Below are 23305 nucleotides of genomic sequence, written 5' to 3'. Positions count from 1 at the left end.
ATGCCTGTGAATCCCAGGTTAAGAACTGTATGACATAGGAGATTCTCAGAGAGTACTTGCAAATTGATTGTTTGGAATTGGATTCTCAGCCTCTAACATCCCTCTTTTTTCCTTTCCCCTCAGGTCCCTAGCTGTACGGGGATCATCTAGGCAGAGTCCTCCAGGTGGTCCAGAGTCCCAAGAGAAGGGACCAGATAGTAGAACATCATTCCGTGGGAGCAACCACTCTGGGGTGGTACTCCGCAGAGCACTGTCGGGTCCAGGAACAGAATCCACAGTGGAGGTGCGGGATGGCCACCAGTTTTTAGAGGTAAGACCTGAGGCTGATTGAGCCCTGGACCTGTATTGAATTGACCAACCTTGGTGGGCTGAAAATCTCAGATTCTGAATCATTGGGCAGTAATGACCAGCACAGAGGTGAGCCTGAGTCAGTGGCAGCTTCACTGACTCTACCTTGTTTTCAGGGAAGAGACTTTAGATCCAAATGTTGGAACTAGACAGGACATGAGAAAATGGGATGCTAAAGCTGAGTGAACCCTTAGAACATGGAATGTCTGAGTTGGGAGGGACCTTAGAATGTGGAATGTCTGAGCTGGGAGGGCCCTTAGTTCGTGGAATATCAGAGCTAATCTTAACACACAGAATGTTAATATAGAAAAGCTTAGGTCCAAGAGGTGATTGGACAAATATTCTGTGTCTTTTGGGGGTGTACAGTTTTGTTGTTTTTCAGTCATTTTTTTAGTCATGTCTGCCTCTTTGTAACCCCATTTGGGGTTTTCTTGGCAAAGATACTGCAGTGGTTTGCCTTTTCCTTCTCCAGCTCATTTTATGAATGAGGAAACTGAGGCAAACAGGGTGAAGTGAATTGTTCAGGGTCATACAGCTAGTAATTATCTGAGGCCAGATTTGAACTCAGGAAGGTAAGTGTTCCTGACTCCATGCCTGGCATTCTATCCACTGCAGAGCCACCTAGTTGCCCATCCAATTTTACAGGATACTTATAGTCTTCATAGAAAGACAAGGCAACCCAGACCATACAGACAGGGGCAGTAAATGTGATGAAGGGAGGTTCACTTAGACAATGCAGACTGGGTGGCATCAAATAGGGAACTTCCTGATATTTGGCATGGAGGAGGGTTTCTCTGAAATTTAAATAGGACGAGAATGGGAGGGGATAGGACAAAGGTCCTTTTTGTGCCCTGGACTTCTTGGTATCTAGTGTAGCCTATGGACCCCTCCTCAGAATCATATTTTTAAATGCATCAAATCAAATGCAGAGGATTCCAAAGAAAACTAAATGCTCTCTCTCCAACCAAATTCATAGGCCCCATTTTAAGAACCTAGAGGATCACAGTCAGATCCAAACTCCAGGCTGACATATCAAGGATAAAGGCTTTTCACTTTGCTATGTTCACTCAGCCCCCAAGACCAGGAGTGGGGTGTCTGTGATTGGGGGTGAATCCAGCCTGGGGAGAGAGGCACAGGATGGATGCCAGGCAGTAGGAAGATGTTCCATCTATCGCTAAAGCCCACCCTTGAGTGCTTCTAAAAGTTTGCCCTTCCCTCCCAACCCCCAAATCCAAACTCAAATATCCTGGAGTAATATCCTGGAGTAATATCTTCACTTCCTCCTTTTCTCTGCTTTACCAGCTGAGAAGAGACAATACAAGCCAAGAAGATGGCCAAGGCCAGCTGAGCACCCTGCGCTGGAATGAGACTGCCACGTTCACCTTCTTCCGGGATATGAAAGGTGAGGACCATAATCGTTCCTGGAGCTCCGCCCTGGTCTGCAGAGGGAGCCCCTACCAAGTGGGAGGGTCAGATTATTTCTCTGTCCTTCTGGTCTGGGCTTCTTAGTCCCTTTCTCTGTTTTCCTCCCACTTGGATTAGAATAAAAATTGGTTAGCTGGAGGCTCCTGATCATAGGAATCAGGCTCATGAGGTGTTAGAGATCCTGTATGGAAACATCCTCATTTCACAGTAGAAGATGGAAGTGCTTATATCCAAAGTCACACCAAGAGAGTGAGGTGTGGAGCTGGGAGTAAGCCCCAGCCTAGCCTGCCTCTTTTGATCTGGATCTGCCTCCCTGTTCTGACTTCTTCACTGCCAGGTGCCTGCCTTCCTTACCCAGATGTTAAAAGGATGCAGTAGATAGAGCACTTGGCCTCCAGTCAGGAAGACCTGAATGCAAATCCAGCCTCAGACTCTTACTACCTATGTGACCCTGGACAAGTCACTTAACCTGTTTGCCTCAGTTTCCTTATCTATAAAATGAAGGGAATAGCATCTATTTCCCAGGGTTGTTGTGAGGATCAAATAAATTAATTATTGTCAAACACTTAGCACATTATCTGACACATAGTAAGTGCTACATAAATGTTAATGTTACCTATTATTATTTTGACCTTGATCAATGCCAATGAACATGAACATTTCCCTGCATAAAGACCAAAAAAGAGGTTTGTATAACTATGAATCTTTATCACATTGCAGCTTTTTTATTATTTTTAAAAATCATTGTATTATTTATTTATTTTTTAAATTTTGAATTTTTAATTCTCTCCCTCCTGCCTGCCTCTACTACACCCATTGAGAAGGCAAGAAATGTGATGTCAATTATACATGGGTAATCATGCAGCATATATTTCCATATTAGGCATGTTACACAAAAAAAGCAAAAAAAAAATAACAAAAGTGAAAAAATTGTGTTTCAGTTTTCACTTCATCAGTCCTCTCTCTGGGGGTGGGTAGCATGTTTCATCATGGGTCTTTTGGAATTGTCTTGGATCATTGTTTTGAGCAGAATAGCTACGTCTTTCACAGTTGGTCATTGTTACAATGTTGCTGTTACTGTCTACAATGTTCTTCTGGTTGTGCTCACTTCACTTTGCTTTAGTTCATCTATCTTCCCAAGTTTTTCTGAAACCATCCCCTCCTCATTTCTTAGAGCACAACAATATCCTATCACAATCATATACCACAGCTTGTTCAGCCATTCCCCAACTGATGGACATTTCCTCAATGTCCAATTCTTTACCACCACAAAAAGACATAGCTTTTAAAAAGGGTACTCAATAAATTGGACACATTAGTTCTAAAACTCTTCTCCTTTTATGTCTCCCTCTGAACTTCATTCTGTTCTTTTCTGTGCATTTTAAAAATGCTTCATTTAGACATTCTTTCTTTGCTTTCTTCTTTTTTTGCATCTTGAATCAGCTGATATTCTTTCCCCTGAGAGGGCAGCCCTTGGGTTTGGCTCATTGCTTCTCCCAAGTGACTTCTTCTTGTCCTTAACCTTTTCCTTGTCCTACCTAGAAAGGGATATGGCTTTTCAGCCTTTTCCCATCCCTGTTTACTGAAATCAGCCCATGCCCCCAACTTTGGGCTTTTTATTGGCACTCAGAGTTCATCAGTTCTTTCTCTGGAGACAGATAGCATCTTTCATCGTGAGTGAGAGACCTCACTTCTAAGGGAATGGGTGCTTTAAAATCACAAACAAAAGAAAATCTTCTTAATTTCATTTTTAAGATATGATCCCATCTTATTCAATTCACTCTGTGCTCTCTGTCTCAGTGTATGTGTGTGTGTGTGTGTGTGTGTGTGTGTGTGTGTGTGTGTAATCCCACCCACTACCCAGATACTGAAAAGTTTCAAGAGTTACAAATATTTTCTTTCCATGAGGAATGTAAACAGTTCAACTTTAGTAAGTCCCTTATGACTTCTCTTTGCTGTTTACCTTTTCATGCTTCTCTTCATTCTTGTGTTTGAAAGTCAAATTTTCTTTTCAGCTCTGGTCTTTTCATCAAGAATGCATGAAAGTCCTCTATTTCATTGAAAGACCATTTTTTCCCCTAAAGTATTATACTCAGTTTTGCTGGGTAGGTGATTCTTGGTTTTAGTCCTAGTTCCTTTGACTTCTGGAATATCATATTCCATGCCCTTCGATCCCTTAATGTTGAAGCTGCTAGATCTTGTGTTATCCTGATTGTATTTCCACAATACTTGAATTGTTTCTTTCTAGTTGCTTGCAATATTTTCTCCTTGACCAGGGAACTCTGGAATTTGGCCACAATGTTCCTAGGAGTTTCTCTTTTTGGATCTCTTTCAGGAGGTGATCGGTGGATTCCTTGAATACTTATTTTGCTCTCTGGTTCTAGAATCTCAGTGCAGTTTTCCTTGATAATTTCATGAAAGGTGATGTCTAGGCTCTTTTTTTGATCATGGCTTTCAGGTAGTCCTGTAATTTTTAAATTGTCTCTCCTGGATCTATTTTCCAGGTCAGTTGTTTTTCCAATGAGATATTTCACATTATCTTCCATTTTTTCATTCTTTTGGTTTTGTTTTGTGATTTCTTGGTTTCTCATAAAGTCATTAGCCTCCATCTGCTCCATTCTAATTTTGAAAGAACTATTTTCTTCAGTGAGCTTTTGAACCTCCTTTTCCATTTGGCTAATTCTGCTTTTTAAAGCATTCTTCTCCTCATTGGCTTTTTGAACCTCTTTTGCCAATTGAATTAGCCTATTTTTCAAGGTGTTATTTTCTTCAGAATTTTTTTGGGTCTCCTTTAGCAAGGTGTTGACCTGCTTTTCATGCTTTTCTTGCATCTCTCTCATTTCTCTTCCCAGTTTTTCCTCCACCTCTCTAACTTGATTTTCAAAATCCTTTTTGAGCTCTTCCATGGCCTGAGCCCATGGTATATTTATTTTGGATGTGTGGGATACAGAAGCCTTGACTTCTGCGTCTTTCCCTGATGGTAAGCATTGTTCTTCCTCATCAGAAAGGAAGGGAGGAAATATTTGTTCACCAAGAAAGTAACCTTCTATAGTCTTATTTTTTTTCCCTTTTCTGGGCATTTTCCCAGCCAGTGACTTGACTTCTGAGTTTCCTTTCCATCCCCACCTCACCTCAAGATCCGCCCAGCCAGTGCTTGGGGTCTGAGATTCCAGGCTTTGGGCAGGGCCGAGGCTGCTATTCAGTGTGAGATTAAGTTCAGGTGCTCGGGTGGGGGCAGGGCCTCCACACGGGACTCAGTTCCCTCAGGAGATTTATGCAGAGACCTTTAACAATGGATCTGAGCTCCTGCCTGCTTTGGGAGCCCTTGTCTGCTGCCGCCCCCCTGCTGCCTCCCGAGGGGCCCCGAGCCACAGGGACACCCCACTCCCCTGTTGGCCACCCAAAAAGACTCTCTCACCTACCCTTGTCACCTGTGGGTGGAGGGACCTGCGTGGCCACCACAGGAGATTCTGTCCCTGAAGCCTGCTAGGATCTGCTCCTCTTGGTGCCATGCGGCCAAGGCAGGGCTGGGCTGGGCTCTGGGTCCAGTGCGCTATGGACCTTTCTTGTCAGGTTTTCAGGTCTCTCTGGAACAGAAATCTCGTCCGCTCTGTTGTTCTGTGGCTTCTGTTGCTCCAGAATTTGTTGGAAGTTCTTCTTTACAGATATTTTATGGGCTGTGGGTTCAGAGCTAGCATATATGTATCTTTCTACTCTGCCATCTTGGCACCTCCAAAAGAAAATCTTCTAAAGTTATAGTCACTGTGGAGTGGTCCAAAGCTTTCCAGTGACCTGTTTTCTATCTGACCTCCACAAATTCCTTTCCTGGATGCAGGCTTCCCACCATTAGCATCCTCGGGCTTTTGCTGACTCCAGCCTCTGCTGAACTCAATCTCACTTTAGTCTCTCCTTAGCCTCTTTCCCTTTTCATTCATACTCCCAATTCACAAGTGGTGGTGGGGAAATTGGAGTGCTCCTTGCTTCCCACAGCTTCTAAGTTCTCCCTCTACCACCATCACTCAGAAACCTTTCCTCCTTTGAAGTTCATTCTGTCTGTATTTCTCATCTAATCTGGATCCTAGTAACTGTTATCTACTGATTCCAAGGATGCCCTCCTTCTTTCTTCAAATAAGTTCACTCCGTGACTCATGTTCTTTCGATCTTCTCCAACTCTTATCATTATACAATGGGATTTCAACACAGATATTGATACTGTTTCAAACACCATACCTCTCAGTTCCTAGATCTACTCAATTCCCATGACTTTCCTTTCCATCCCACCTCTCCTTTGAATTTGCCATCACCCACATGTTCCATGTTCCCAAGCAACTCTGAAATTCTTTTATCTGATCATAACCTTTTGTTGTTCCATATTTTCCCATCTCACAATCCCTAGCCATGTCCTTTGCCCTCACAATGACCCCCAATCCCTTCACCCCTCAGTTTCTTCCCAGGCCATCACCTTTTCACTCTCTCTACTCTCCTTCCTTCCCAACCTTGATCCCTTGGTGAACCTGTTCAATTCTATATCATCCCCTCTTCAAGTCTCTTGCCTCCTTGTCTTGTCACTGATCATGCCTTGCCAAATTCCAACCCTTGATTACTCCTGCCATTCACCTCCTTTGTTCCTGTTCACATGCTAGTGAATGGTGCTGATAGAAATCATGAAACTGGTGACAAGGTCTCCTACACACTGCATCAGGCCAACATTCTCTTGTTTCCTATTTGATTTGCTACACCAGTCTCCACAGTGGCTGTTTCAAATCTCGACTTTCCTCAAGCCTCTTATCTTTCCTCATTCTTCCTCAAATGATACCACTTTCCTGTACTTCTCAGCTGAAGAGCTCACTTCATTCTTGGAAAAAAATTGAGACCATTTTCCAAAAGCTCCCTCTTTTCCCCTTCTCCTTATCTCTCACTATTCAGACATCTTCCTCTCTTCCTATCTCAGAGAAAGAGGTGAGTCTTCTTGCCTAGGTGAATCTCTCTACCTGCCGAAGTGATCCTGTTCTATCCTCTAGCAGATGAACTCCTCGGTCACCCTCACTCTGTCTCTTCAAGCTTTTTCGCTCTCTACTGGCTACTTCCCCACTGGCTACAGATACCTCCACACCTCCACCAGTCTACTGTGATGGGTAAAATCTGAAGTAACCAAAATTTCAAACTTCTGTCCCTCCACTGATTTCCTCTTGCTCTGTTGCAAACCTTCTGCTTTATGGCTGCTGACCTCGTGATTCAACTGAAATGGCTCCCTCCAATGTTACTAGCTGTTTCCTAGTGGCCTTTTCTCAGCCCTTGTCCTTCCTGACCTCTTTCTGCCTAGGATATTATGTCATCTCATCTCCTGGATTTTCTCCCCTCTCTTGATTTTCATGACACTACTCTCCTGGTTTTCCTCCAATCTCTCTGACCACTGCTCCTCAGTCTCCTTTGTTGGTTCTTCATTCATATCCTACCCCCTAATTGTAGGTATCCCCCAAGGCTCTGCTGTGGACCTTCATTTTTCCCTCTCTACTATTTCACCTCGTCCAACGAGTTCAATTACTACCTCTATGCCAACAATTCGCAGAGCTCTATATCCCTAGCTGTTAGCCCAAGCTACAGTTGCTGGTTGTGCTAGAAATGTCTCTAATTCACCATGTCCAAAACAGAACTCATTATCTTCCCCTCGCCCAAACAGTCCCATCTTTCCTATGTCCCCATTTATTTTCCTCCACATATTCTATGATGCAGCTACCCTGGCCTTCCTGCAATTTATCAAAGACGTCATTCCATTTCCTGACTCCCAAGTACTTGCATTGGTCACGTCCAGGCCTGGAACAAGCTCTTTTCTTACCTCCACTCCTTGCTTCACTGAGTCCCTCTAGATTCTGCCCCAGTTTTATCTCCTGAAGAAGACTTTTCCCAGTCCCCCTCAGCGCTCAAGTCTTGCATCCAGTCTGTATGTACCCACTATATGCATCTCTTCTCTTCCATTGGAATGTGAGCTCCTTGAGGGTAGGGCCCCTGGTTTTGTCTTTCTTCCTGTTCCCAGCACTTAGCTTAGTGGCTGGTACTTAATAAATAGCTGCTGAGCAGTCTACTGACTGACTCTTCTCTTAGACATATGTGAAATAGATTGTCCAGGCATTTGTTGAGGCTATTTCTGCCCATCAACTGAAGTCACACAGTCCCTCCTACCCCATGACTTTCTCCTGCTACTTAGGCTTTACCTTCCCTGATGATTTTGTAGCCTGAGATCTAGCCTCCCCATGTATTTGGATTGAGCAGTGGATTTGGAGTTGGGAAAGGCTTGGGTTCAAATCCTGACTCTGTATGATCCTGGTCATGCCACTTAATAGCTCTAAGCCTTAGTTTTTCCATCTATAACATGGAATGTAAGGACACTTGCATTCATTGTTGTGGTGATGACAGTGTTTTGTAAATCCTATAACCCTTTAGAAACATATGATTGTCATTTCTTCCCCTTGTCTAAAGACTGTTGAACCTGGAGTCAAAAGACTTGAGTTGAAATTCTGGTTCTGTTATTTACCAACTCTGTGACTGTAGGCAAGTCCCATTACTTCTGGGGTTCAGTTTCCTCATCTGTAGACTGGAAATAATAATTGTAGAGTGGACACTGGATAACCACTTGCTCTGGATGCCTTCCAGGCCTGAGATTTTGTGATTTCTTGTCCTTCCTGCCTCACCAGGCTGTGAGGGACAGATGGAATCATGGCTGGGCAGTGCAACAGGGAAGGTGTACAAGAGGCCCTAGAATTCCATAGACCTATCTTCTTTTTGGGCCCAGTCTGCCCATTCCCCAGGGAGGACTCTGATGCCACCAGTAAGAAGGGATCTTCAGGAGCTGATTCTTTCTATGTCCGAGCCAACCATCCCTTGCCTGAGCAGGCCGACCCCAGGGCTCTGTGTGTGAAAGGCCAAGAGATCCTACGTGTGGTGGACCCAGCCTACAAGGGCCGGCCTGAGTGGTACTGTGCCCGAGTTGACCCCCTCACCCTACGAGACCTGGACAGGGGCACAGTGCCCAACTTCCGGAGGTGACTGAGGGCTGATGGGCACATGGGGGAAGGGGTGGCCCGCCTGGCAAGGTATAGGAGGAAGGTCCTGGGTACAGAAAGTGGAGGTACCATGCTCTTGCTCCCCCAACCAATCCCCCTACTGCCCTACAGAGCCCAACAGCTCCTGGAGGCCCAGGACAAGTGCCCACACTACAGTCGTTCCAGGAGTCACCGGGGGAGTAATGTGAGTGGGGCTGTGTCTGGGAGAGGGTGGGCTGGTTTCTCCCTTTCCCTTTGGGTGGAGCTAAGAGGAGGGTAGGGAAGCTCTGGCACAGTATTCTGGGCCCTACTTGACCTCCTTGTCTAGATGCAGCCCCGGCTTTCTCCCTTACCCTAAACTCCTGACTGACCCCTCTTTCCCTATTAGAATGTAGGCAGGATGATTATCAGATCGTTGTGCCTGTACTAAGATTCTCAGCTCTTAGCACAGTGCCTGGTATGTAGTAGGCACTTAATAAATGCTCCGTTGGTCTTTTTGTTCTCCAAATTTATTAACTTATTTGTTTTCAGTTTTCTACAATCACTTCCATAAGCCTTCGATTTTCTCCCCCTCCCTCTCCCCTCCCTCCCCAAGACAGCAAGCAATCATATGTGGGTTCTACACATACATTCCTATTAAACACATTTTCACATTAGTCACATTGCATGGAAGAATGAAAACAAATGGGAGAAACTATGAGAAAAAACAAACCAAACCAAACATAAAAAAGAAAATAGTGCGATTCCATAGTTCTTTCTCTGGATGTGGGTGGCATTTTGCTTTGAGTCCTTTGAGAATATTTTAGGACCTTGCATTGCTGTGAAGGGCTAAGTCTACCAGAAAAATTTCTTGCACACTGTGGTTGTTACAGTGTGCAAAGTTCTCCTGGTTCTGCTCGCTTCATTCAGCATCAGTTCATATGAGTCTTTTCAGGTTTTTCTGAAGTCCACCTGTTCATCATTTCCTATAGCACAATAGTACTCCGTTACATTCATATACCACAACTTGTTCAGCCATTCCCCAGTGGATGGGCAGCCCCTTGATTTCCAGCTTTTGGCCATCACAAAGAGAGCTGCTATAAATACTTTTGTACACATGGGACCCTTTCCCATTTTTATGATCTCTTTGGGATACAGTCCTAGAAGTGATATTGCTGGGTCTGTCTTTCTGCCTGTCTTATCTATCTGTCTGAAAGTCTATCTGTTAGAAAGTCCTGTCTTTCTGAAACTCTGTCTGAAAGATTGTTTGTGTGAAAGACCTGTCTGTTTGCCTGTCTGCAAGTCTGTCTGCCTGTTTGAAAGTCTTTCTGTCTGCAAGTCTGTCTGTCCTATCTTGCCCACCTGTCATGATGGGTGGTGAGGGCAGGGCTCTGGTCAATTCTCTTAATCTCTTTTCTTCTCTCTGTCCACCCAGCTAAAGAAACGTGCCTTAGATCAGCTCCGCCTGGTGAAGCCCAGACTCTCAGGGGGGCCAGGTGATCCCCAGGAGCAGTTCTTGCTAGACCCTTGCCCAGGTGAGCCTCCCCCCAACCAGCTGCTGCCCCTCAGACCTGGGGTGTCCTGAACTTGGGTCCTCAGAGACATGGATGTAGCTATAATGTAGTGGAAATCATTGTGGGCTTGAGAAGAGCCTATTATTTAGATGAAAATTATGAGCTTTCCTTTCTCTGAGGTTTGACTCTGTTAGCTGTAGCATGAGGGTGTTGGATTTCCAAGGTTCTTTCATCTGTAGATCTGATGATTCCATGATGTGAGTTCCAATTCTGTCATTTATGACCTTGGGCAGTTCCTTTATTCTCAGGTTCTCACTTTTCTCATGTTTTAGAGGTAGAAGTAGGATCAGGTGATCTCTGAGGTCTCTCCCAGGTCTTGTTCTAGGCTCCTGTGGTCCTACTAAAGTCAGTTCACTTCTCTGTGCCTTGGTTTCCTCATCTTTAAAATGAAGGAATTAGACTCGATGTCCCCTGGAGTCCCTCGTAGCTGTGAGAAGGAATAGAGAAGGGACCTGAGCTGTCCAAGGTCACACAGGGAGTTGTTTGGAATAAGGGTGCTCCCTGTTAGCTTATGGATATGAGATTTTGATGATGATTCCTAAGGAGGGCTAGTCTAGTCTCTCCAGGCCCAGCACTTGCCCCTGGGCTTCAGGCTATTCCATCTGTCTCTCCCAGAGCCTGACCGGAGTGCCAAGCCCTACAGCTTGGTCCGGCCTCTGCTGGTGTCCACCCTCCGTCCTGTGGTTCTGTCCCCTGAATGCCTGGCCCCCCGCTTAATCCGAAACTTATTGGACCTGCCTACATCACGCCTGGATTTCCACGTGTGTCCAGCAGGTAAGGAGAGACCTGGGAAGGGAAAAAGGAGCAGGAGGGGACAGCAAATGCTGGGAGAGGCAGACGGAATGATGGATCACATCTACCCCTGCAGAGAGCCTCACTGGAGATGAACCGCTGGTCCCTGCGGCACCTGGCGCCCCCTCAGCTCAGCCTGCTCCTCAGGGCCTGGGAGTGAGGGTCCGGACCATCCAGGAATCCATTGGAAAGGTGTGGAAGGGCAAAGAGGGAGAGCTGGGATGGGGGTGATCCTTGGAGGTGTGGAGGTGGGATGGATGGGTTGGGAGTAAAGACTCTCCTTAGCTTGGGTGTGGCAGTCAGGGAACCCAGTACAGCCATCTCTGTGGAGCCCTCATGGTTTTTCTTTAGAATCCCTAGCTCCCTTCAAAGCTGAGCTCCAACAACACTTCCTACATAAAACCTTACTTGATTTCCCCACCTCCTAGTGCTTTCCTTTCAACTCACCCAGCTAGGTAAGCTCTGGGCCTGGAGGCAGCAGGACCTGAGTTCAAATGCAGCCTCAGACACTAGCTGTGTGACCCTGGGCAAACCACTTGACCTCTCTTTCTCTCAATTTTCTCATCAGTTAGACGGGGATAATAGTAGTACCCACCCACCTCTCAGGGTTGTTGTGAAGTTCAAGTGAGATACTAATTGTAAAGCACAGTGTCTGGCACATAGTAGGTGTCATATAAACATTAGCTATTACTGTTACTGCAGTTGTATATAGGATTTTTTTTCCAAGAAAGGGCAGTTTCTTAGTACTTGAACATGATCGAATCTTAGGATCTTGGATCTAGAACAAGAGGGGAGCACATAAAGTCCTGGAGTTGGAGTCTAGGAAAGACCCAAGGCCTGCTTTGGACACTAACTAGTTTTCTGACTCTGGGCAAGTTACTTTCTCTCAGCCTCAGTTTTCTCATCCATAAAATGGGGATAATAATAGTATGTACTGTATAGGGTGCTTGTGAGGACCAGATGAGGGAATGTATGTAACGTTAGCTATCATTATCATTATGACAAATGAGGAAACAAGCCTAGGAAGGTAAAGAAAGTGCCCAAGTGTACCCAGCGAGGGTCCAAACCCTAACTTCAGACCTCTTTCCACTATACAATGCTGTATTAACTTGTGCCTCTACACTGGGCCTCAATTTCCTCCTCCATGAAATTTGAGTTTTGGAACAGATTTTCTCCAAGGACTCCCCCAGGTCTATTATTATATGACTCTATTCTTGGACAGGGCAGGGCTTCTTTGTGCCAATTTATTGGATGAGGAAACTGAGACCAAATGGCTTGCTCAAGGATCCATAAGAAAACCCTCAGGCCTCTCTGGGCCCTACTTGCTTCATCTATAATATGAAATAGTTGGGCTACATGACCTCTGAGGTCCTTTCCAGCTCTGGATCTTGGACCCCACATTTCCATAGACCTGGGTCTCCTGATATTCAGGGCAGGGCTGTTTTTCTCTGTTAAATTGCCTTGTTTTGTCTAGATTGAATGATTTTCCCAGGTGGAATGAGGTGGAGAACTGTGATCTTCCTGTGACCCTGGCTACTTCTGGGGTAGCTGGACCAGGGCTGGGCCTTTGACCCCAAAGGCAGAACACATAACTCAAAAGACTCTTTTTCCTATTCTCAAACCTAGAACAAACACTGCTTGCTGGAGTTGAGCCCGCAGAGTGTGAGGGAGCTGGTGCGGAGTGAGATCTACCCGATTGTCATCCACGTGGATGTGACAGAAAAGAATGTTCGGGAAATCAGGTGAGGTCAAGCTTGAGGCTGTTGGGGTTGGAGGTGGGGCAAAAACCTGAAGGTGGGGGACAGCAGGGGCCTTTTCTACGAGTGAAGGAAGGAGAGGGACTGCATGGGAAGCAGCCAGCAGTGGCTGGTGACGAAAGGACTGTGAAAACAGGCCTGAGGGGTCCTGGCAGGGACTGAAGGGTAGCTGCTGGCTTTCTGGGAGTACAAGGGTGGGGATGCTTAGGAGGCAGGGGAAGCCCTTAAGGACAGAGAGGTAGTGGTATAGTCTCTGATAGGCAGGTAGTAAGTAGACAGAGGTCTACATTGGGAGTTCAAATTCCATGGACACTTATTCGCAGTATGACCCTAGGAAAGTCACTTTCTTTTCTTCTCTGATTCTCAGTTTCCTCATCTGTCAAATGGGATACTTAAAATGATAACTACCTTCCTCCCAGCCTTGCTGCGAAGACAGTTTTCTGTTAAGACCTAAACACTATGGAAATGGGAAAGGATTATTAGTTGTTATTGTTTTTTTTAACATCTATAAAGTTGTTAGCCCTATGGGGAAAAGGAATGTGTCCTGTCTAAATTTTGTATTTCCTCAGTGCCCAGCACTGACCTTGATGTGTTTAATCACTGTTGGATTTGTTCTTGAAAAGTGGAGACACATGTGCAGACAGATGCTTTATAGATTAGCCTGTTGGGTAACAGGATCCCAAGTCTGGAGCTGAGAGGGACCTCACAGGAGGTTTATTCCCCTTATTTTACAGAGGAAGACATGGAAGCACAGAGAGGTCATGGAACTTGCCTAGGGCCACACAGCTAGTTAGGGTCTGAGGTGAAATTTGAACTCATGTCTCCTATATTACAAATAGGGAAATTAAGCTTCAGGAAGGGATATGACTTGTCCAGAGAGTTGCCTGGGGAGGTACTCCTTGAGCATGGAGGACTGAGCCTAGGGACCCTGGATGCTAAGCTCAGGGTCACTTCATTGTCTGCCTCAGGCTGGCCTCCTTTGCTGGCTCACATGCCCATGTTCCCTTTGGCAGGAGTTTGCTGGGCCGACCAGGCTGGAGAGACTCAGAGCTCCTGAGACAGTGCCGAGGTGGGGAGCATTTGCTGTGGGACCTGCCATGCTCCTGGGCACGGGTAGACACGTATGCTTGGGCCCATGCGGAAGAACTGGCCAAGGTGGTCCGGGGCCGTATTCTGCAGGAACAGGCTCGGACAGTGTGGGTGGAATGTGGCGAGATCTGACAGCCCCTGTCGGGGGAGCCAGGATCCCAGCTGGTCTGGGGGAGGCAGACCCCCCCTTTTCCCTTGACTCCTTCCTTCTCCAAGCACTTTGAGGGTGGTACAGACTTACCTCACTCTTCCCAGAGTGAGGTGATCCCTCACTGCCCATCTTGGAAGACTGACTGACCTCTGGCAGTGGAAACTGTTGAGAGTCGGTGGGATGAATGGATTGCCTACTCTGCTCCTCTCGAAGACATTAGACACCCTAGCTGGGATTGGAGTAGTTGGGGGTGTGAGTGCTTCATTTGCATACCCTCTGCATCCCTCCCCTTTCTCCTGAGCAGGCTTTCAGCTCCAGGATCCCATCCTATGGTCAGGAGTCAGAGGAAAGCCTGGCTCTGAACAGTTATGCAAAATTTCTAAAGCACGGATTCTTAACCTGAGTCCACAGCCCCTCAAGCACATGTGAGAACATATGGATGACATGCAAGGAATCGATGGAGAGATTTCAGGGGGGTCTGTGAACTTGGATGGGGAAAAAATTCCAGCTCTTTCCAGTCTTCTAACTAAACTTAGTATCACCTTAATTATGAATGTAGTCACAAACCATGATGGTCAGTAAGGGTCCATCGGTGTCCCCTGACTTCCTGCCCCAGGGATCAGAGAAGAAAAGAAAGTGACTTTCCTAGGGTCATACTGCGAATAACAACATAACAAAGTTGAAAACCCCTGACCTGAAGGGCAAGGGTCTGGTTGCTGCTCCTTCTGCCTGGCCCTTGGTCTGTTCAGTCTCCTGGGATGCTGTTGTACTCACAAGTGCACTCCTGCCTCTCCTGTGCCTTTGAGTTTTCTCCCTCTCATGCAGATGTCTCTCCCTCATTCACAGAGACTTCTTACCTGTGCTCACATGTACACACAAGTACATGCAGACGCACAGTGGTCACGTTTTTGTGACCTTGCCCGTGCTCACGGACACACACAGACACATGCCCACAATGCATTTGTCACAGGTGCATACTCTCACTCACATGTGCAAAGACAATACCACAACCTTGGAGCTGGCACCCCCTCATTTTAGATAAGGAAAGGAGCCAAGGGAAGGGCTGTGACTTTGTAAAGGTCACACACATCCTGCAAAGGCAGAATTTGAATCCAGGCTCTCAGATTCAAATCCAGATTTCTTTCTCCTGTACCACACTGTTACCATGTTAAATGTGTCCATGATGCAATACATTGATGACTTATGCACGTGTGTGCCCACTTACATGTGAGCTTCTCCTTGGTGCTCTGTGTCCATGCTTGTACCTGCCCACTTCTTCACCCACTGACTCTTCCTGTTGCCACTGCTTTTGCATACTATGTGTACATGGTCTCTCTGTATTTGCAGGGCTTATCCATGTTTACATGCATCTCCCTTTATTCCCCTGTGACCACACCTTTATGCTCTCACATGCAATCTCACCCCACTTTTTGCACACACATGTGCATCTGCACATACCTCAGTTCCCCTGTGAGACACTGAATGAAAGTTGCAGAAACTTCTGGGGTTGGCTAGAACTGGAGACTTTACTGTGTATAAGTTATTAAGAGCCTCTTTTTATTAGGAATCTGCTGTACAAAGAAGAAAATTAAATGTCATTTGATACAGAAACCAGTGTTTGGCTGCTGCTTCCCATCCCTCCTACAGGAGCCTGGCTGACCAGGCTTTCTTCCTCCTGCTTGGCTCCCCATTGCTGGGGACTCCTGCTGCTGAGGCCTTTCAATGCCTACCCAGCCCCTCCTCACCCCCAGTAGCTCAGATTTCTCTTCTGGCCTTGGAGCCGCCGCCTGCCAGCTGGGCCCCTGTCTTTAGGAGAACAAAGGATCAGGCAGGGGCCCAGATCACCTTACCTGACCCCATGGGACCCTTGTCCTCTTTGCTTTTGCCCCGATGGACCTAGAGCACCTGGAGCCCTGACCCTTTCTTCTGCAACAGATGTAGGGCAAGTCATTATCACCTGTGAGTCTCAATTCTATCATCTGTCCAATACATTTTCCCAGATTGTTCGAGGTTCAGATAAGACGTAAAGGTGTTCTGTCACTTGGAGCAAAGGAGACATCCCAGGAGTCCCCCAAAATTTAAAAACTGAAAGGATTTCATTATCTCCTCCAACATCTCACTTTCCAGATGAGGAAGCTGAGATCCAAACGGGGGAAGAAACTAGTTCAAAGTCATGCAGAAGAGTTTGTAGGATGCTAGGCTAGAAGAGACTCCAGAGATCAAACAGTTCACAGATGAGTAATCATTGCCCAGAGCTTCTGTGACTTGCAGAGATCACGCCGCTAGTGTATCACATCCAGGATTGAAGCCCCAATCTTCTGACTCATTACAAACCCACCGATCTCACGTTGAATCAAGGAGAGGGTCTCCAACCTGGCACCTACCCATTTATCTGGGCACATAAGTACTCTTTGATAAGCTGCAAGGGATAGGGGTGAAGGGGCTTAGGTGTAGGGACTCATTTTTAAGAGATAAATGAGAAAGCAGAGATGATAAGTAAAGAACAAAAGCTCTTATCTGTATGTTCTCCAAAGGAACAATGGGCTATTGACAGGATGGAGTACATTTGACAAGGTACCTGGGGTCCCTATAAATCTAATTAAAGGGTCTTAGGACTGAAGAAAGAAGGGAGAAGGAGACAACTGCCTTGGTTATAAAACTACATATCAGTCAATGAGCACTTGCTAAGCATCAATTGTGGATGAAACTGGATATACAAAGGCAAAAATGAAGTATTTCCTATGCTCAAGGAACTTACATTCTACCGGGGAAGACAAAATCAATGAACAAGAATTTATGAAGCTTTTATTATGTTTGAGGCACTGTATTAAGCTCTAGGGACATAAAGAGAAAAGCGAAACATTCTCTGTCCTCAAGAAACTTGTATTCTATCAGAGAGGTTACATCACCACAAGCATTTATGTAGTACCTACTGTATGCCAGGACTGGGTTAACTGCTGGGCATACAACAAAATGAAATAGTCCTAGGAAAACTTACAAATATATCTTTGGACATATACAAAATAGGTACAAGGTAGCTCCCACATAGGATGAGTAGCAGTAGAAGGTGCTAGGAATAAAATCTAAGGCTTCAGATTCTGATACAAAAATATCCAAGATATGAATGAACTTTCAAGGTTTCACGAGCCCTAACACAAGGAAGTGAATTTGGTATTAAAATTATCACTGAAGCTTAGTGAGGCCAGAACACATTCAAGAAGGATAGAAAGGTAAAAGTGGGTGGGTGGGGGGAGATAATGCAAGAAGATTTACCTACACAAGGAAATCCAGGAATCAAAGTGGACAATCATACTAGAGAGCACATAAGTGAACATCTTCAGAAGCAGAAACTATTGCTGTGACTGGAGTGTGCTACAGACCACCTGGTCAGAAAGAAGAAATTGATGAGGAGTCAGGAAAAAAACAATATAATAGTGACAGTGATATTTAATTATTTGGGCATTTGTTGGAACTCTGCTAACATCAGAGTGGTTCATAATATTTTAAAATATGTTTTTTTCCAATTACATAGAAAAGCAATTTTTAACATTCATTTAAAAATTTTTTGAGTTCCAAATTTTCTCCCTTCCTACTCTTTCCCCTCCTTGTGAAGAAAAGTAATTTGATATAGGTTATACATGCGCAGTCATGCAAAATATTTTCATATGAGCAAAAGAAAACACAGACCGACCTCTCCCTCACCAATAATAAAGTAAAAAAAAAAAAAGCTTCAATCTGCACTTGAGACTCCATCCTTTCTTTCTCTGGAGGTGGATAGCATTTTTCACTGTAAGTTCTTTGGAATGGCTCATAATTTCTGGGCTTGCCTTGATGATAATTTCATCCTTCTACAGTAAGAGAGGCAATGGAGAGAACTGTTTTTCTAGACTTGACTCTAACTAACAAAGAAGAAGGCATTGTTGCAGTAGGGGAGGTGATGTCTTCATTTTAGAATTTGTGAAAGAGAAGAGGAAAGCCAGGGATAGCTAGATAGCCTAGGTTTTTGACAAAAAGATCTCAAAGGCTTAGGTTAGGGATTCTTAAGGTGGATCCATAGGGGTGTGTGGATAGATTTCAGGGGATCTATGACCTTGACTTTTAAAAATCTTTTGATAATTTTATTTCTGATGTATTTTGTTTTATGCATTTAAAAACTTGTTTCTGAGGAAGGATCCAGACTTCCTGTGCCAAGATGTTGGAGTGAGGAAGGAACCCTCCCAAATTCCTCTCCAACAACTAGAAAACAGCTTTAGGACCGATCTGAGAGCAGGGAAGCTGCTGGGGTTGGAGGGGAGTGAAATCTAAGAGCAGCAGCAGCAGCAGCCAATCTCAAGGCAAGGGACCTGCTGCAAGGCTCCAAGCCTGGGACAATCTATCATAGAGCTCCCCTTCCCCAACTCTAGCAAGCTAGCAGCCTCCTAGCCAGCTCAGCAAGGCCCCACCCACTGCCCCCACCTCCATCACAAGTCTCCAGTAAGGCCTTGACCTCAATGCTTGTGTTGTGTTTGTCCCTTCTTCTCAAACAGGACCATGACATCAGGGAAATGATGACATGACTTGCAGCTGACTTTGATTTGAGGGAAGGGGGGCTGTGCAAGGTTACCAGCCTCACTTTCTGCTCCAGAGCCATCTAGGTCCACTGGCCTATTATTCATCAGGATGACTGGAGATAGCTTAAGATGCAACGGGAGACCCTGGCCCTTCTAGGCTAAGGTCTTTCCAGGATCTCACTTTGAGTGAAGTGGCCCATTTGTTTCTTGACTCATTCTTCTCATTTCTTAAGACCAGTAGTGAAGCCCTGCCCTGAGGCTAACGAACAGAGACCCCCCCCCTCCCCTGGGATCTACCAGTAGAGAGACCCTGTTTCCATAGCAACCCAGCAGCAAGACCCCACCCTTCAGGCAGATCAGCAACAAAATTAGTCCTCCAGGGCCTGCTAGCAGGAAAGCCCTGTGTCCATAGCAACCCAGCAACAAGGCTCCACCCTGGAGCAGACCAGGGGCAAGATCCCTCCTCCAGGGCTAGAAGATGTTAGGGAAAAAAAGCTTAGAAAATCCTGAAGAATTAACTAAAAAAAACTACTTGAAATGACTAACAACTTTAGTAAGTAACAGGATAAAACATAAACCCAACATAAGTCATCAGGATTCCTACATATCATCAACAAAGTCCAGCGGCTAGGTAGAAAAAGAAATTCCATTTAAAGTAAGTGTAGACAACATAAAATACTTGGGAATCTACCTGCTAAGACAAACCCTGGAACTATAAGAACAGAACTATAAAGCACTTTTCACACCAATAAAGAGCTAAACAATTGAAAAAATATTCGTTGCTTATGGGTAGGCTCAGCCAGTGTAATAAAAATGGCAATTCTATCTAAATTAATCTATTTATTCAGCGTGTGTATCACTAAGCTCACCAATGTACACAGGGAGGCCTGCTGTCACAGGTTCTTAGATCTGCATTCATGAAAGGAAAGCAGCTGTCAAGGGGTTAGCAATCACCTTAATCAAGCAAGTTTTGCTCCCTAGAATAGCTAGCACTTCTATATAGTGCGTCAATGTTTGCAAAGTATTTTACAAATCATTTTTCATCAACTCTGAGGGGGAGGTAGCCCCACCTCCATTTTATTACCACCATTTTACAGATGAGGCAAGCAGAGGTTAAATGACTTGCCCAAAGTCATCCAGTCAGTAAATCTGAAATAAAGTCTACCTTTGGGTCATCTAGCTGCGTAACAAATCGCTTGTCATTCTAAGGATCTTAGTTTCCTCATCTGTAAAATGAGAGGGTTGGGTTATGTGATCTCTAAGATCTCTTACAATTCTAGGTCTAGGATCTGATGATTTCACAGATTAAAATTCTATAAAGAAAGCCAATCCAGATGGAATGGGAAGCTTTCCAGAATGAAATTCTGAAGACAAAGAGAAACAATTCTGATCAGGAAAGAGGTGAGTTTTCTGAAGGGACAAGAGATCAAATGGGAAAATATACATAAAATACTTTGCCAACCTTAAGTTATTAACCTAATGTAGATACATATAAAACTCATTGACTGACTTAGGTTTTAAAAGGACCCCTATAGACACTGGTAGCCAAGACGTATAATAACGAGTATGAAAGTCTGGAATGCTCCTGTTTATGAGTGTTAGCAATGTTGGAACTTAGGATGAGCTCCTGAGTCCTGAGTCCTGCAGAGTAACAAGAATGGTATAAAGGGCTGAAAAAAATCCCATATCTTGGTGAAAAGAAGAGGCTCAAATAAAGGATAAGATCCCTGCTTGGGTGTGTGGGATGATGATTACTGATGTTGGAGAGAAGGCAGAACTACTCAACTCCTCAACAGAAAACTTCTGTTTTCTCTGCCAAGGAGAACAATGTTTGGACTGGACAGGATGGACAAATGGCTAATAGGGAGTTGAAACAAGATAATTAGGGAAATAGTAAGAGAGCACTTAGACGCTTTCAATTCATTCAAGTCGCCAGGCTCAGATAAACTATACCCCATGACACTGAAAAAGCTGGTCAGTGTGATTGCCAAGCTGTTTGAAAGATCACAGGGTATGGGAGAGGTGCCCCAGACCTTAACAAAGGTTATTTGCTTCTATTTTTTTCTCTAAAAGGAGATTGGAGACCAAAAACTCTAGGCTAGAGGTGTCAAATAGCGACCTTTGACTCTTATGTGGCCCACAAGTGCAGTCTGATTCAGAGGAGAATGTAATTAGAAAATATTTAACAAAGAGAAATAAAAATACAATAAAAAATAGATAAGAATTATCTATTTTAAAATTATCTATTTATTTATTTATCTACATTTTAAAACCAAGTTAATATGCCACTGCAGGTGGCCACCATTTATATTTGCATTAGCACCACTTCTAGGCTATTTGGGCTTAATTTTGCTTCCAGACAAAATTTGAGGATGCTCTATTAATAGAGGGACTGGAATTTAAGGATACCTCAAGGGTATAAGCTGCCTCAGTTGACACAGTGCAGTTTTTTTTTTATCTCTGAGGCAAAGAAAATAGAGATAGAGGGATGAAAATTTTTATCTCAAAATAAAATTCTAACATCTACTTGTGATTATTTGTATTTTAAGTGTATTTACATGGAAAGAAATTATAGTAAAATCATTTTTTAAAATGTCTGCAGCATTTGGCATGCTTGGCCCTTTTAGCAAATTACTGAATCTTGAGGAGGAATCAGGGGACAGAGAGCCCTTGGACTTCATCACGAACACAGCACATTAGATGAACTAAATCTCTTTTGACAAGTTTCTTTGATGGGTAGTTCAAAGGACGGGGAAAGTGGAGTTGACTTAGCTTTTAGCAAAGCATTTGACAAAGTTTGTCAAGTTTCTTTTGGACCCAAAATGGAGACATTAGGAGTAGGGAGACATCAGTGCTATTAGGAACCTTCAAAACTGGGTGAATGATGAGACCCAGAGCAATCCTTACTGGATCAAGGTCTGCTTGAAGGAGTAACATCACTTTAGTGCTCCAGGGAGCTGTCCTTGGACTGGGTGGTTGAACATTTGTTATCAGTGTCTGGATAAGCTTATCAAATTTCCACATGACATGAAGCAGCCAAGGACAGCCGACTTACATCAGGCAAAAACATCTTGAAAACCTGGAATGATGGGGGTAAATTTAACATTAATATAAAATTAATAGGATTATGGCACATTTATCTATCTATCTATATCTATATCTATCTATCTATCTATCTATCTATCTATCTATCTATGCACAGCTTGAAAGCCTGCAAAATGTTTTGTACACATTATCTCGATAGAGACTTACAACAATCCTTCGAGGTAGGTTGTATCAGAATTTTTATCCTGTCTTAGAGAAGAGAAAGCTGAGGCTGAGGGAGTTTTAAGGGACTTATTGATGATGGTTGGCTAGGTGGTGCAGTGGATAGAGTCCTGGGCCTGGAGTCAGGGAGACCTGAGTTCACATCCTTTCTCAGACACTAGATATGTGTGCCTAGGTAAGTTAAAAAAAAAGACCTTGTATGTCTCAGTTTTCTCCACTGTAAAATGGTGATAATAACAGCACCTACCTCACTTAACACTGTCCCTGGCGCAAAGTAAGTACTTAACAAATGCTGGTTCCCTTTCCCTCCCCCATTTCCACCCCTCTGCAATGATGTCAAAAATAGGAAGTATTGAAATCGGACTTTGAATCTACATCTTCCTGATTCCAAATTTAAGGCTCAATCCATAGTGCCAGCCTAAGTAAAGTCCTATACTTGGTTCAAAAGAGCAAATACTTTAGTACAACATATGAAAAAATTTTTAAATGAAAAAGATCTGGGGATCTTAGTGGACTGCAACAGCATTATGACTCAGCAGTGTGATATGATATGATAGCCAAAGGAAAAAAATCAAATGGGATCTCAGGCTGTATTGATAATAAGTAGTGGGTCAAGAACGAAAGAGGCAATTGTCCCACAGTCCTCTGTCTCAGTCATTTGACATTTGACATCTGTAGTATTAAGTTTGGGGCAGGTCATTTTAGGAAGGATGTTGAAACAGTAGAGAGTGACCAGATGAACAAAGGGACTTGTTGTATGATGACTGATTGGAAGGACTTGGGATGTTTAGCCTTTAAAAAGAAGATTGGGGTTGGGGATAGTAGTGGTAGGGTGGACCTGATGACTGCCTTCAAGGATTTCAAGGGCCGTCATGTGGCAGAAGGATTGCATTTGTTCTGCTTGGCCTTTGAGGTTGGAACTGGGAGAAAGGAATGGATGCAAGTTGTAGACTTCAGCATGGTATAATAGAGGAGAAACATTGAGATTTAGAGCAGTTTGGTAGTGGAAAGGAAAGGTCTGCTGTGAGAAATAGTGAGCTCCTCTTCACCAGAGCTCATAGGGTCTAAGTTCTTTAGCTAGAGGGGGCTTCCAAGGGATCTGGTCTAACCTCCTCAACATCTGGAAGGGCCCTAGCTGTCATCTAGTCCCATCCCCTCCTCCTTGTACATATGAAGCTCTTGAGGCCCAGAGAGGGCCAGTGACTTATCTTAGATCCTACAGAGAATGGGTAGCAGGCTCAGGATTTGAACCCCTGGATCTTTTGAGCCCAAATCCAGTGTGCTTCTCCCTATACAAGTACTATTAATTCTATTTTACAGTTGGGAAAACTGA

General features: G+C 44.4%; 1 protein-coding gene across 3 annotated transcripts in view; it reads left to right on the top strand.

Moving 5' to 3' along the window:
• CARD10 (caspase recruitment domain family member 10) overlaps positions 1 to 15766 on the top strand; it is a 47387-nt gene extending 31621 nt beyond the window's left edge. For all 3 annotated transcript variants that reach the window (XM_072655980.1, XM_072655981.1, XM_072655978.1), the window contains exons 13-21: positions 124 to 310; positions 1651 to 1750; positions 8564 to 8813; positions 8946 to 9018; positions 10228 to 10327; positions 10982 to 11140; positions 11235 to 11350; positions 12785 to 12900; positions 13929 to 15766. In XM_072655980.1, the coding sequence (XP_072512081.1) occupies positions 124 to 310; positions 1651 to 1750; positions 8564 to 8813; positions 8946 to 9018; positions 10228 to 10327; positions 10982 to 11140; positions 11235 to 11350; positions 12785 to 12900; positions 13929 to 14136 (1309 nt within the window). In that variant the 3' untranslated portion in view covers positions 14137 to 15766. The remainder of the gene's footprint in view (positions 1 to 123; positions 311 to 1650; positions 1751 to 8563; positions 8814 to 8945; positions 9019 to 10227; positions 10328 to 10981; positions 11141 to 11234; positions 11351 to 12784; positions 12901 to 13928) is intronic.
• The last annotated feature ends 7539 nt before the right edge of the window (positions 15767 to 23305 follow it).

This window comes from Notamacropus eugenii, chromosome 3 (genome assembly GCF_028372415.1).
Source record: "Notamacropus eugenii isolate mMacEug1 chromosome 3, mMacEug1.pri_v2, whole genome shotgun sequence".
NCBI lineage: Eukaryota > Metazoa > Chordata > Mammalia > Diprotodontia > Macropodidae > Notamacropus > Notamacropus eugenii.
This window is presented reverse-complemented; position numbering and strand designations above follow the sequence as displayed.